The sequence below is a fragment of the Rhinolophus hipposideros genome, assembly GCF_964194185.1.
Source record: "Rhinolophus hipposideros genome assembly, chromosome: 5".
NCBI lineage: Eukaryota > Metazoa > Chordata > Mammalia > Chiroptera > Rhinolophidae > Rhinolophus > Rhinolophus hipposideros.
In genome coordinates, this window is record NC_138051.1 from 67,413,085 (window position 1) to 67,428,793 (window position 15,709).

At 39.1% G+C, this 15,709-nt stretch overlaps 1 protein-coding gene across 1 annotated transcript in view; it reads right to left on the reverse strand.

Moving 5' to 3' along the window:
- Positions 1 to 15,709, reverse strand: part of CCDC175 (coiled-coil domain containing 175) — a 51,756-nt gene that overhangs the window by 27,637 nt on the left and 8,410 nt on the right. The window contains exons 5-9 of the mRNA XM_081048974.1: positions 15,490 to 15,625; positions 12,354 to 12,804; positions 8,742 to 8,864; positions 5,764 to 5,873; positions 2,297 to 2,378 (exon numbers count right to left, since the gene is read on the reverse strand). Of these exons, the coding sequence (XP_080905100.1) occupies positions 2,297 to 2,378; positions 5,764 to 5,873; positions 8,742 to 8,864; positions 12,354 to 12,804; positions 15,490 to 15,625 (902 nt within the window). The remainder of the gene's footprint in view (positions 1 to 2,296; positions 2,379 to 5,763; positions 5,874 to 8,741; positions 8,865 to 12,353; positions 12,805 to 15,489; positions 15,626 to 15,709) is intronic.

A 15,709-nucleotide genomic window follows, 5' to 3' on the forward strand; every position in this document is an offset into this window, starting at 1 on the left:
CAAAGGTGCCACTGCAATATAGTGGAGGAAAGAACCATCTTTTCATTAGATGGTGCTAGTTAATTGGACATTCTTATGGAAAAATATGATTCTTGATCACCATCTCATAGAGTGTGTGCACGCACACACACACACACACACACACACACACACACTCCAGATGGCTTGCGGTCCTAAATGTTTGAGATCAAACAATAAAGCTTCTAGAAGATCACGTAGGAAAATATCCTCATGACATGGATACAGAAAGCATTAACCAAAAAGGAAAAGATTAATAAACTGTACTTCATTAAAATTAATAAATTACATTCATAAAAAGATAGATATGTACATAAAGATTATACATTTACAGTGTATATACTATTCTGTATATGTGTAATATTTCATAATAAAAAAGTTAAAGTTAGAATAGAATTTTGTGTTATCATTGAATTTGCCTCCTAGAACTCTTGAGAATTATGAATGGATGTCATCAAGAGTCCAGTTTCTCCCCCAGTGGAAATACGAAATGGATCAGAGCCCTGCTCCTTGTGAAGTGGTCACTCACTAGTCCTCATGGAATCTGGCTAAGAGCTATGGATTAAAGGGAAACCCCTCTGCATTTGCCCCTTTGACCAAGTGATCCATGCCAGGTCCGGGGTCTTGAATTATTCAGAAGGTCACAAGGGCTGGAAACTGTGAGGCTATCACCTGAAGGCTGCCTAACAGTGCCCATAATAGAAAATAAAGGGAAAAATTCTGTGCCCAGAGAATAAAAGACAACTTTAAACATCAACCAACCAAGCAACCAGCCAACTCTGTCCAGATCCTGTCGTTCAGTATCCTCTCAACTAAAAGAATCAGTGTAGGTCTAGCCCAGAGGGAAGCCATTCCTAAAGCTGAGAGCTCACAACCAAACGTGGAATGAATTTAACGGGTACAAATCATACTTCTGGGAGAGAACTGCCTGTGATGTCCCTGCCTCAGGGCCTGGGTGCAGGCTTCAGGGGGAGGACAGAGCTGTGTTTTGTAGCAGAGGGACAAGAAGTTGAATATGGCGGGGGTGGGGGGGAATGTGTATTCCAGAGCAAAAGGCTGAATGAGGGACTGCAAGAGACATAATGGAGGTGAACAAGATGGCTTCACACTCTGCAGTGGGATTCCTCCCCATGACCACTCAGGTTTCCAACAAAGTTTGCAACAGATCATGAAATACTTACTGTAATTACATTTCTTTTGGAAACTAGTGAAAGAAAGGACTTTTATACCCTGGTTGATTTGGGAAAAAAAACAGAGAGAGAGAATGTAGGCAGAGGGCACCTGACACTACAAGTCCTGGACTGCTGTAATTAAATATGTATATATCGGGGGGAGGGGAGATACCAAGGACATGTCACCTTCAATGCAAGGGGGAAGACGAATTTCAGTTACGTCTGGTGTGCATGTGTGTGCGTGTGTGTGTGTGTGTAAATGGGGTCATATTATATATACTGTTTTATATTTGTTACTGAATAATATATTACGAACTATATTACTTGTTTAATCAAGGCCCTTCTACTAAACTTTAATTACATTTCCCCCTAATTGTTCAACCATCATAATAAATGCTTCAATGAATATCTTGTGGATAAATCTTAGTTTACACCTGATTATTTACTTAAAATGTCATATTTCTTTTAACTTACGTTTTTAAATATCTAGAGAATTCTTCTGGGAGCTAAATCTGACTCAAATACAGAGGGTGCCAAAAAAATGTATATTTTAAGAAAGGAAAAAACTGTATTAAAATTATGCTGATGGTAACCACTTTGAGCACCTCTTGTAATAACAAGGTCAAAAGTGACTTGTATTCGTCTTTTGTTATTGGTATATACTGAGTATTACAATTTTAATACAGTTTTTTCCTTACTTGAAAATGTATATACATTTTTTGGCACTGTCTGTATTTCACTAACATTATCAAGTACAATATGGTTTGCTACACAAGTACCACACAACAGCAAGAAGGTCCTAATCTTTAATTAATTCACATGAAAAATGTCTGTTAGTCATGGATATTCCTAATGTAAAATATCTATACCCACATGAAAAGTTACCAAAAAAATGATTCATCTTCACAAGGACAACCGTTGCTCTTTTATATATTTAAAGAACTTTGGGAGGGAATAAATCTTTAAATCAATTACTGTGAATGATCATGATTATTATTAGTTAATGAAAAATCTACTTTTGGAAAATTTCACATTTCTCACATATATTTAAAATCGTAACAAAAAATCTAATTATAATATAAAAATCATCATTTCTGTCTTCCTACCTCCTTTATCTTCTGCAATAATTCATCTTTTTTAATATCAGATATACCATCCAGCTTTTCCTTGTTCTTCTTAAAAAAATATCTATGAACAAAGGAAGCCAAACAGATTCACATTAAAACATGTTTTCCAGCAAAGCCACATCTCCCTACATAACATATTTATATACTCATTGAAATAGACAAAAGATTTCACTCTTTTGAATTGATGAATTCATTATTTTATTCAATCATTTAAGTAGCAATTATTGAACACGTGTACTGTGCAGGTGTTATCGGTACTATATAGTACAGGCCAAGTCCCTACTCTCACAAAAACCACACTTTAGTGGAGTAGTCAGAATATAAGCAAGTTATCAAAAAAATAAATAAGTAGTATATTTCAGAGTGTGTTAAGTGCTCCAAAGAACACAAAGCAGGGGAAAGGATAGAGAAATCCTGAGAGCGAGGATGCTACTTTAGACAGGTGGGTAGGGAAGACGTCTTGGTGAAAGACCTGAACGATGGGAAGGATCCAGATATGTGAAGATCTGAAGGAAGAGCTTTTCATGTAGAAGGAACAGCAGGTGAAAATATCCTGAGGCAGTGAAAGGCATGGTGTATTTTACAAAGAGAGGAACATGAGAAGGCTGGTGAGGTAGACAGAGACTAGATTATATAAGGTCTTGAGGACAAAGTAGAAGCTTGGATTTTATTCTGATGGGAACCGGGGAAGGATTTTTAAAGCAGAGGAGTGACATGAACTGATTCACATCTTGTAACGATAACTCTTGCTATGTAGTGAAGAAAGACAACAGTATAGGAAGACAAACCATATAGAAGTCTACGGCAGTGATCCGAAAGAGATAAAAATGGCAGTGGTCAGAAATATGCTGGATTCAAGATATATTTTGAGGAAGACAACGGGACATGCCTTTGGATTTGGCTGGAGTTTGAGCTGGTTTAGGGTTAGGTAGTGATGAAAACAGGAATGGATGACTTCTATGTTCTTGGCTATATTAACTAGGTAAATGGTGATAAGGAAGATTGAAGGAAGAGTTGTTTCAAGGAGGCAGGAAATTAAGAATTCTTTTTAGGACACATTATATTTGAGATATCTCATAGATATCCTCCAAATGGAGAGGTCAAATAAGCTGTAGTATATGTGCATTTAGAAATCAGGGCTGGATATACAAATTTGGGAGTCACTGGGATACAGAAGGAATGTAAAGCCATGAAACTGGATGAAATCGTATATGGAGAGTCTGAATAGAGAATAGTGAAGAACTGAGAACTCCAACATTTTAGAGTTAGAAAGAAGAATTGGAACAAGTAAAGAGTCCTGAGAAGGAGCGGTGTAGTGAGTCTAATAAGAGAATGGGATGTTTGGGAAACCAAGTGAAGAAAGTATTTCAAGAAGGTGGAAGTGATCATCTATGTCAAATTCTGTTAACAATTCAAGAACTTTAAGGAACAGACTCGATCACTAACGTTTGGCAGAGTGGACATCACTTGGTAACCTTGGCAATTTTGAAACCTTTCATCCCTTTAAAAAAAGCATCTATAATTTTCATCGCCTCTTGCACTGTAAAGGCATTATATACCCTGGGTCACCAATTGGTGTCATTTATATGCAACATTTAGCTTCCAATCCCCCACCTCCCGTGTGTTGAAAGCTGAATGGCAAAGAAAGATCATAGGAATTTAGAAAGGTAGGCACTGATTCACCTATTCTATAAGCACATCATGCTGGATATCAATAATAATAAAGAGCAAGTACTAAACTATCGATACCTCCTGTGGCCTTGTGGAGCATTTGAGGTCTACATATAGAATTTTAACTCACGGTTGAGTGGTTTTGTTTTTCCTCAATATTTTGACCTCAAAATAGGTAATAAGCTTGTATGTTAAAGATTTCATTGGGTGAAAATGAAAGCTTATAGATTAGTAGGAAGATGAGTTGTGCAAATTATTTTAATTTCTTATATAATTTATTCATAAAGAATCTTAAAAAAACAACACTATTTGATTCTTCAAATCCATCAAGCAAGAACTAGGCTTCCTCTCCCCACCTCCATAGAGAGAGAAAATGAACTAAGTAAGAAAATAAAAAGAATACAGAGAATTTTTTTTGATTTGACAAATACATAAAGAGGAAAAAGTAAAGTTTTATCAATAAAAAGAAGGGCAACGTATAGCCTCAATCACTAAATTAATCAAAAGCACTTCTCCTCAGTGAGATTCCACATGAATAAAAACCCTTGAAAAGCTGGGATTTGTGGGGGGAAAAAGATGAACCACTAAAAATGGAAAATATACGAATCCCCATTTTCTTCTTTAACATATATTTAAAACAACTTCGCTAACAAGAAGGCTGTTTATAAATAAAACGTCATCGGTGTAGCAAGGTTTTGAATCATAACTCCTACAACTAATTTAAGAGCTAATCTATATCTTCCACTATGATATTTTGCCTAGTTTTTCTTTAAAACATGTATGCACCAAAACTATTGAATTGCTTGTAAAGGAAAAGATTTTTTACTCTGAGTTCTAACTGTAGTAAGGCTTGAGTTTTCCTATTTTACATCTGTTACTAAGTGCACAGATTACTGCCTATGTTATGGACTGATGAGGATGGGACTGTGTGATTGCTATTTCAGAAAACATAATTTTAATCACAATACATTCAAACCTGTTTATGTAGAAAGGAGCCATACATATTAAAACAAGATGTGAAGTTGTGAAGTTACTTGTCTTTTGCAGAATCTGATCAGCTCACAATTTGTCTTTTAAACTGTCAGGGAACCGTGGGTGTAGGCCCAGAAGCCACATGCATATTACAAGACCCCATCTTCCTATCCAGAGCTGAGCCCAGCAGTCTCTGATGGGAAATCTGAGAATTCTCTTGGGAGAAAGTCTGTCAGTAAATCTCTACAGATAGATGGACATGTGACAGGTCAACTCAGAGGGTTTAGCCATGGCCATGCTTAGCCATGGGCTCACCAAGAAGAGAACGAAACACTTATGCAAAAAGTAACAGAGACTGAACCTCGAAGATATGGACTGGAAGATTTCCTTGTTACTGGTTCCAGCCCCACGGGTAAAAGATTTTGCCCTGAAGCTTCCCTATATTTTCTCAATAAGTTTTGCAAGTACCCCTGACTAAGAACGGCGGTAACAGCATGCGTAGGGGAGTTTGGGGTCTTGTGGCAGGGGCATATTCGTTTGCAGGGGGTCGGGAACTGAAGTGAGGATAATACATTCCAAAGAGTCCTTCCTTTTTCTAAGCTGACTGCATCATCCCCAATATTTTCTCTTGATCATTTGAAAAACTGGCTAATTTCAAAACGAAGCAATGCTTCTATAAGGCTGACAGTCACATACGTTTTAGAAAACGAAAAGATTAAATTTTCATCTAATAAAAATCCTTTTTAATGAAAGGAATGCAACATCTAGAAATGCTTCAGTAAAAATAAAGTGATCACACTTACATTTTATTCTCCAGGATACTACAGGACATCTTCAATTCTTCGATCTGGTGTTCCCAATGTTTTATTGATTCTTGTAGTTGTGCTACCTCTAAATTATGATCACTAAGAACCTATTGAAAATTTTTAAAAATTACGGCATGCAATCATCACCAAATGATTCATGACAGCACCTCAACTCACTAAATATTCATGTATCACCCACTCAGCTTTCACACTGGAAGTGACCTTGAGTTAAAATAAAAGCAATCATTACAATTGTTTCTTCAAAATACAAACGTGAACAGATATAATTCTGAAATCATCAGAAACAAAACAAAATTTGGGAGGAAGAATAATCAAATATAGCAGTGAGGATATGAACACTATAAAAACAACTTTCAAGACATGAATTCATTTTGACTATCATTAAAAAAACTAAGCAAATCTATATTTTCATAACTATCTTCAAAATATTGTTTGGTGATACTAGAATGAGTATTATAAGAAGTCAAAACAAATTGGGTCTTTTATTTTAATTGATAGCTTTGTCCATGCTGAAAAAGTTTTCTTTTTTAATATTTAATCAGAAGTTTGGAAATGAAATAATTGGATATTGTGGGAAAATATTAGCATGATTTTTGAAAAAGGAGATACGGATAAAGAAAATTCACAGCGAAACAGATATTTTTACAATGAAGTTTTGGAATAAAGAAAAGGGCAGGCAAACTTATGAGAGTATTGGGGCTGCATTTTGGCTTGTGAGGGAGAACGGATCAAATAAATTCCTCTGCTCTGGCAGAGAGTTGCCATGGACCCTGCACATCAATGTGGGGATCAGAGAAACACCTGTGGGGAGCATAGAGGTGCCAGCTGAGACAGGTGAGTGATACCTCCCCCAAACCATTTTTCTCTAAAGCACCCGTGTGACTGAACTTCTGGGCCATAACTAGTTCCAGAGTAATAGGGGTCGGAAATCCTAGAAGTGCCACCAAAAATTAGCAGAATGTCTAAAGGCCTCTGACCATCAGGATTAGTGGTTAAATGCCGACGGCCATCAGGCCTGACATCAGTTACCTGTAGCCCTCGTTCCTGCCTGCCCTGGAGAATCACACGCCATTATTCTTTTATGCCAGCATGACATTGGCTTGACCTGGCTGCAGAGTTTTCTAAACCAAAGGTACCATATGAAGATTAACCTGAAATTCCTTATTGTCTCAATCTATAGCCAAAATGTTGCTTTCTAATCTCAGGCGAGAACAATAAACTTTATCAAATACCAAGTACTCAGCTAAAAGACTTACAGGCATGACCTCATTTGATGACCACATGACCGCAAAAGCCCTTTGAAATAGACAATAATATTACCCCATTTTATAGGTGAGAAAACGTCAGGCTGGTACAGCCAAAATTTGAACCCAGGTCTCCGTGACACTCAAGTTTGTGCTTCAAACAGTATTCTCCACTGGTAAGGTGGGGTGGGAGTGGGCAGGCTAGATTGGGGGAAGGGGAAAAGGACACCTTCAAGCCTTGTCTGATTTGGCCTTGGAGATCTTTGGAGTACAAGTTAAGGAACACGTACTTCATTTTCCCAAGCTAGGCTTGGTAGGGCACTTAGCTTATGATTTATGAGGCCCAAACTGGAGATATGAACTTGGACATGCAGATAAAATCTGTTTTATACAACTCCTATAGTTTCCTTTGGGCTTAGCCTGACTCATGCTTCCTTACTATGTTGATATTTAAAAAACAGATAATTACCTTTTTAAATGCACATATTTGGCGGAAATTTTTGATTTTACTAATGTTTTGTAATTGGATAGCATAACTGATACATTGTAACTAAAACGAAAGTTACATTTTAGTTACAATATAATGTAACTAATGTAACTAGTTACAGAACCACCCTATAAAAAGAACCACCCTATAAAAGTATAATAGTAGTGGTTACCAGAGGGTAAGTGGGGAGAGAGGGTGATAGAGGAGGGAAAAGGGGATCACATGTATGGTGATGGAAGGAAAACTGACTCTGGGTGATGAACACACAATGCAATAGATAGATGATGTGTTCTAGAAATGTGGACTTGAAACCTATATAATTTTACTAACCAACGTCACCCCATTACATTTAATTAAAAATTATTTCTAAGACATCAAAAAAGTACAAAGGAATTAACTGAGCATTCTGATAAGAAGTGTGATGTTTCAGTGTTACTGTTGTCCCATACAGTTTTACATATATTTCTCATTACATATAAAAGAAATACTATACAGATAAAAGAAATAAAGACTCATTATTTCAACTAATTGTGACAGAAGATTAATGGGCCTTTCTGTTTTAATTAACACAGAAGTGGTATTAACATTAACCTCTTCAATTATAGTCACCTCCATAAGCTTTGGTTTTCTTATCTTTAAAATAAGGATAATTCTCACAAAATATTTATCACAGTACTGGCTTTCACTCAGTGTCATTAATTTTTAAAAAAAAACAACTGCAAAGTTCTGAAGTATTTTCGAATTCAAATAGATTGTCCCTTTTCTATATTAATGTTCTTGTGCCCAATTTAAATGGAAAGCCCAAATTCTCTTTTATTACCACATATTCAGAATTAAAGAATATGCCCATGGTTATTCATTCTGTTATGTACAATACGGTAATGTCATGCTATACATGGTTCTGCATGCATTTGGTTGGTTCTGCGCACATTTAAAACAAATCATTTTACAGTATTTTGACCCATCAAATGCAATTGCCCATCAAAGGCATGTCAAACTTCCTTCTTCTCACCATATTCCTGAAGAAGAAAACATAATTGCACTATAACACAAAGTGGTATAAGTTGGAAAATGTTAACATGCCAAAAATATTCTTCGAGAATGGCATGAAGATAATTAAAATCAACTCCCTTTTTTAAAACAGCTGCTACCAGTTATATTTAAGGTAGTGTATATTGAGGTGCCTGGGTCAGGCTTGAAAAACATAGTTTATTCTTTCTTACCACTGCGGTGGTAGTAACTGTTTCTTTAATTTTTGCAGCTTTGCGATTTAATTTATCCAATTCTTTCTTCTTTTGGTAAGTGTCCTGTCTCTTAAGTTCACAGAGTTTTTTATATTCGCTAATCTGTAGTGACAGACATAATAAACCAACAAAAAAGCTTATGAGGACAACATAGTTTAGAAAATCTTTTTTTTTTATTTTGTCAACCTAATTCATATTCAATCTAAGTATACCATATTCAATCTAAGTACATCAACAAATAAAAAATAAATCAGGTTCTGCCTGACTTATAGCATCATAGGAAAAATAGTGAACCACAGGACCAAATTATAATTACAAAATGTTGAAATAATAAATTTACAAGGACAATAAAACAATGATCATTAATGACAAATTATAAAAGCAATAGTCATTGTAGAAATTTACGAGTAACACACCATACCAATAGTTATTAGATTTACCATGTGCTACACATATCAGGAGAGTCAAAAAAGAAAGAATGAAGAATTTTCTGGAAACCTATTTTCACATGATTTAATGGGAAATAAAACAGACTAAAGACAGCGTAAACAAAATCACTAATGATAGGGCAGCTTACAATCCTGGACAACTTCTTACCATTTTACCAAGACCAAAGATATTCTGATCTCTTGTCAGACCCCAGTGAAGTAAGTCATCCACTTACCAAAATCAAACATATCAATGGGTTTGTCTGGGAAAACGAGTTACTAAGAAAAGGTAACTAACAGAGCAGTAAGGCCTGAGAACGCATCTTCAACTCTTCATTAAAGAGTTATGAAAACATATGTTTGGGTGGCTTTCCATCAAAGCCACCAGCCAAAGTCACCCAAAGTGGCTACTCCGAATGAATGTGATCATTATCAATTATCTCTGCACCAGGGCACAGGTGAAGGAAACTTTGCGATTAATAAATTTTGTTGAAAATTGGAATTTTGTATTCAGAATTCTTTGGCCTAAGCCTTTCCCCAAGGTCTTGCAACTATAGAAATAATACTAGCAAAAAGCACTTGGTTTTCTGTTAGGGTAGATCTTACGGGTTTGAAGACGCTCTGAGACCTTTAATAGTTCTTCCTTTCCCATAGGAAGTAAAGGGAATTCACAGGCTGTTACCGCGGCCTGTCGTGTGCCTTTAGAAAACATGGGTGCTTGACTTCACATCCACTTCACTTAGTCTAGCCCCATTGCACATGGCATTCCCTTGGGAGCCATTATTGCTCCAGGAGTGGGTGTTGTGTTAACCTGGCCGGATCAGAGCCAGCGAGAAGACATGTATGGTCCTTGGTTAGGAAAGGTTTTCTTCTTTTTACTTGAATAAGGAAGCATACAGTCCAGTTGTCACTGACAGCCACCTTGTGACCAGGAGGGAAACCAGCCTTAAGATGAAGGATGGAGGAGGGACAAGCCGCGGAATTAACTGGACGCTGGACGCTGCCCTCCATCAGGAATTCCTACTGTGTGAGATAATAAATGCCCTTACTGTTTAAGCAGTTTGAGTCAGAGCTTCTGCTATTTGCATCTGACAGTATCCTAACTGGTGTCCTTTTCCAGGGAGATGGGCCAGGGGTGGACAAACGACTACCCGTGGGCCAAATCCAGCCACCACCCATTTGTGTAAAGCTGCTCTCATTCACTCAGGTATTGTTTATGGCTACTTCTGTGCTAAAATGGCAGAGCTGAGCAGCTGTGTCAGAGACTGTATGGCCCCCAAAGCCCAGAATATTTACTATCTGGCCCCTTTCAGAAAAAGTTCGTGGACCCTGAGATAGACTGTTCACCTAAGGGAGAACCTGTCATGTTTGCAAATTCCCTGTGTTAAGCCCCACTGAGCTTCCTTTCTTTAGAAAATGTTGTCAATTTTAACACTATATTAAAGAACAGGAAAGGGAAAAACAGTTCCCGTCGGACTTGGAAAGAAGTTAGAAGCTCATTCATTCAATGAAGTAATACAGAGCCCCTCCCACGCGCGAGGCGCCCAGGCCGTTCCAGGTGCCGGGCTGCAGCAGGGAGGGAGACGCCGGAATCCGCTCCCTGCGGAGCCTTCCCGCTGGTGGGCAGGGCGCGGGTCCCATGTCCTCACCAACCAGGGGAAGGAAAGACAAGGCCAGGGCTCCCCACTCCCCGACCCTCCTCGGCTCTGCCCACACAGACACACCCCACTTTCGGCTCCTGTAACTTGCGCGAGCCGCTCCAGCTTGGGGTCTGCACTGATCAGAGAGAATGGAATCGTGCGTTCAGAAAAGGACCGGGAACAGCGCAGCCTTGTCACGCACGAGCGCATGAGCGCAGTGAACCGCCTTTAGGTTCTTGTTCTGAAATTTCCATTTCCTGGTGATAACACTAAAACCCAGTAAGGTGTCGCCCAGTGATGGGCGTCCCTCGCCGTTCCTGAAATCGGGGTTTCAGCTGATTCCAGCACCGCAGCCCAGGCTGACAGCCGGCTTCAGGCCCCGCAAAGGTCTGGGGAGCCGGGCTCTTACAAATTCGGCTTAGCGGCTGCAGACCGGCCCAAGGGACTCCTTGCCAGCTTCTTCACAAGGTGCCTGATCCGGATGCCTAGGGCTGAGCTATCTCTATTCAAGAAAAACAATCCATGGTTTTAGTTGTAAAACTATTCCTGAAGATGTAGGTGCTTTGAAGGATAAAGAAGCTTAGGCCTCATTGGGATTTTTGAATAGCTCAAGTCGTATCGTGGAATCAATCAGCATAAAAACCAAACGTTGGTCACTGCCAGATTGTATTCCTCTAAAGGTTTAATGAAGATTCAAGAAAAGTAATCCAATCAATGCTCTTCCCTTTCGGTTTTTTTTTTTTTTTTTTTTTTTTTAAATACGGCAGAATTGTGAGCTCGTGTCCAATTTCCTGCATTTATAACCTGTGGTTATGGCAACTCCCATCATGGAGAGGGCAGCATCAGACGCTCAACAGCAATTCTCATCACGAGCTAGGTCCCCACTACAGAGGGAGAAAGAAGGCTGATGCTGGGAACCCCGAGGGTGGAAACAGCGCTGCCTCTCCTGGAGCAACCGAAAGCAGAACAAGGGAGAACCCATGGCAAACCATTCTGATGGGGAATTTTAATTAATGGTCTAGCAGACAGCAAGATGCAGTCGTAATTCAACCCAGCCCCCTCGCCAAATTGCTGGTCTTAAAACCCTCTTTTCTCTTAGGGCCCTTCGCTCTACCCAGACGCTCTGCAGGCCGTTCCTCTCCAATTCTTTCAGCAGGAGCAGCAAGCTGGGGCAGGGCTGAATTCCCTGGTCCTATCCATAGAGACAGGGCCTCAGAACTGTCGAAGGCAACTCAGATGATGTGGAGACAAATTTCTTGTCCCCATACAAGCAAGGGGCCACCCCACTGCTACAAATCCTGTCACTCGTATTCTTTCTCATGAACTGAGATGTTGCTATATAATCAAATGTCTTCCCTACGGGGCTCCAGAGTCCTTGAGTCTCTACTCTAATCCCATCCCCAGTGTTCACAGAAGAGACCACAGGAGCACTGGCTAGCCTTGAGGACAAATAAATGATTTCCCATTTCCTGCCCGAGATTCTGTACAACTCTGTATTACAAAAAATAAATCATGCCACTTACTTCTTCACTCAACATTTTTTTTCTTTTCAAATATTCTGTTCTTTCTTTTTCTATTTGCTCCTGTAAATCTTGAACACATTTTTTTTGCAATTGTATTTCTTCTGTCTTCAAGTTTATTTCGGTATATGTCTCATTGATGAAAACAATGGTCGTGGCTTTTTTTTCCATTATGTGGTTGAGTGACAGGACAAGCTTTTCATGCTGCTTCGCCAGCTCCTCTTGCTTTTCACTAGAAGGGGGAAAAATATCATTTGTGGCATGAAAAGTATCGCTTTTAGGAAAGGAATTTAAAGTTTGGTGAGATGAATCACCATAAGGAGGGAAATTATAAGGGATACTGATTTTAGAGTTGTATTTGTGATTGCCTAAACTTGTTTGAGATGAGGACAGAAGGAAATACAAGACAAGAGCCAACTTTGTAAATTTACCACTGCAAAAATGCCACATGGTCCTGCTTCACCCCATCCATCCCCACCTATCAGGTAGTAACTATGGGATATTTTGGTTTAAAATACACAATGATTCAAAAACAGTTTTGAACAGGTAAATGAAATCTGGCCAGACAAATGGTGTGGTATGCAGCATTGCCACCTCTCACTTACCACCCTGAGGTACGTAGGTAAGCCAAATAAAGATAAACATCCCACCACCCCTCCAGCCACCTTCTCATGCCATCTCCAAGCAGGGAGGGTCCAGGAGAAAGCTAGCCTTCTTTTGATGGACAGGAGTTAGGGGAGGAAAGGGCTGAGTCCATCTTCACTGTTCAGAGGATGCTCAAAACCTAATATGAACCTTCTTATCTTCTCTGAGCAGCAGCCAAATCTGAGTTCCGGAGGAGACACTCACATACATCAATTGGTCACATCCACTAGAGGAAGACCTTAAGACTGCGAGAAACATCTCCCTGGGGGCTAACAAAAAAGATTTGGAGGAGAAACAATTGGTACCAGTTCTGTGTTTTCCTTTTTTAAAAGTTCCTGCAATGCAAAGACTTTTTTCTTTTTTCTAGTCCCCGGGGCTAAAGACTTTAGTTCAGGGGGCCTGTGTCAAAGGTTCAGGAAAATGGAAACAGGCTGTTGGTAAGTTCAATTTCCAGAAGTCAACTGCGCCACAGATATGTAATAAAAGGAAGACTATGCTAGAGGGGGCCAGATAATGAGTGATTTGTGGCTCTAGCAGAGGGTGGGTTGAGAAGCTAGCTCTCGGAAACCCAACATGAACCTAAGCGAAGCACCCCCAAAAGCGTGCATATATTCAGTTTCTGAGGACTGTCAAAGAGAGGACCACCTGTCAGAGAGTATGGGCACGTTGATATAGAGCTTTCTTTGGAAAAGAGGTGCAAGAAGTGATTGTAGCTTGAGGATGCTGGCTTACCAAGCAACACACCTTAGGTTTGTAGTTTGCCTTTCCATCCAGATTGCTCAAATCAGGGATTCTCAAAGTGTGGTCTAGACCTACCAGCAAGAGCATCACCTGGGAACTTATTAGAAATGCAAGTTCTAAGACCTACACAGTCAGAAATTCAGGGGGTGGGTATCCCCGGTACTGTGTATTTTCACAAGCACTCCCTGTAATTCTGATGCACAATGAAGTTCACTGTGAGAACTTCATTGGAGAATCACTGGTCATAGGGGTGTGATGACGCTGGCCAAGTGACGTAAGTACTCCAGCCTCGGTATACCTTCCTGGCTATTTGTTTAGAAATTGGCTGTCTAGTTCATGTAGCAGTCTCTGGAGACTGTGGCTTACATGCACCATGTACAAATCTGCACTGTGAACCCCAATAGGGGTGAAAGTATGCAATATTTCTCAAACGTATTGATGACAAACTTTCTTTTTCGTGGAGCATCTCCCAGAACAGGTATTCTGAGAGCGTCCCTGGGCCTTGAGGTCTCCACCTCACTCTTCAGGCTTCGGTGTCTTGTGCACCAAGCAGTCCTCTGATTGCTTTAGCTTCCCAAGAAGATTTTTCTCTATGATGAGGGCTCTTTGAACATGTCTTACTCTGATAAACTGACATTCTGATATTTATACATTAATTAGCCTTGCAAATTTGCTCACAGTACTGAGTTGTTCGTCAGAGGTTTTGTTTTTGTTTTTTTTTTCATAGTCTTTTATTTATTTATTTATTCATTTATTTATTTATTAGTTTCAAGTGCACAAGACAAAGTAATACTTAGACGTTTATCATTTATATCCCTCACACTGTGTGGACCCCCGTCCCGCCATCCACTATCCCTCTGACATCGCACCGAGCCATTACATTTCCACTGTCTCTATTCCTAATACTGTACTCTGCTTCTTGTAAGTATATACATACATATATATATATATATATATATATATATATATATATATATATATATAAAATTATAGTTGACATTCATTATTGTTCAGCTTCAGGTTTACAGTGCAGTGATCAGGCGTCTACATCATCCCTGAGGTGGTCTCCCAAATGGGATGGTTTTTTGTTGTTGTTTTTTTTTTTGCTTTTGCTTTCAGAATATATCTCTTCCTCCAAGAGCTGAGTAAGTCAGGACTTGTAATCCCCATTTAACAGACGGATAAAATGAGGCCCAGTAGATGAAGTGCTGGCAACATAGCTAGGAATAAAGGAAAGAAACTAACAGATGTGGGATCCTGAGCTACAGGCAGTTACATATATTGCCTCATTTAATTACAGATATGACTGAATATCTTTAAGGAACTAAATTAGCTATAATATATCTGGTTTGATGCTACATTTACCCCTAGCAAGATTTCTTGCTTTGGTGGGTGAGGTTGTAAATTTAATTTTCCTAAAGTGGAAGTTAAAACCACTCTGTGCCTCTACCTGTGGAAGTGGTATGTAAGTCAGTGTGCGATTTACACACACTAGTTGCTGCTGGGAAGCTGTATTGCCTCAGAAATTTTACAGGTCTCTTGGCTGCAGTGATTGAAGATTTTCTGCTCTCCTCCTTAGCTCCGTGTAGCTATCACACACCCCTCAACAGCCCAGGCCATCTTCTACAAGGGATCTTCACCTGTAAACTTGCCCTGAACCAGTTCAGGCCAGAGGGCAAACTCTTTTGGACAATTTTCCCACTCCAGCCGACCTGCAACTCCCTCATGCACTGAATGAAAAAGAAGTACCTACCCCAGAGCTTTATTCATTTCTTTCAGATCAATTATTCGCTTCTTCAGAAACTCTATTTCATTATTCATCCTTGTAATGTTCATTCGTAATTGATTTATCTCTAAAATATTTAATCTGCGTGCATCTCCGACATATTCTTAAAAGTGGAAACATTTACTAAATTATTTGAGAAACAGCACAATTTTAATTTGACTTTTCAAATCATAAACAAATTGTATTT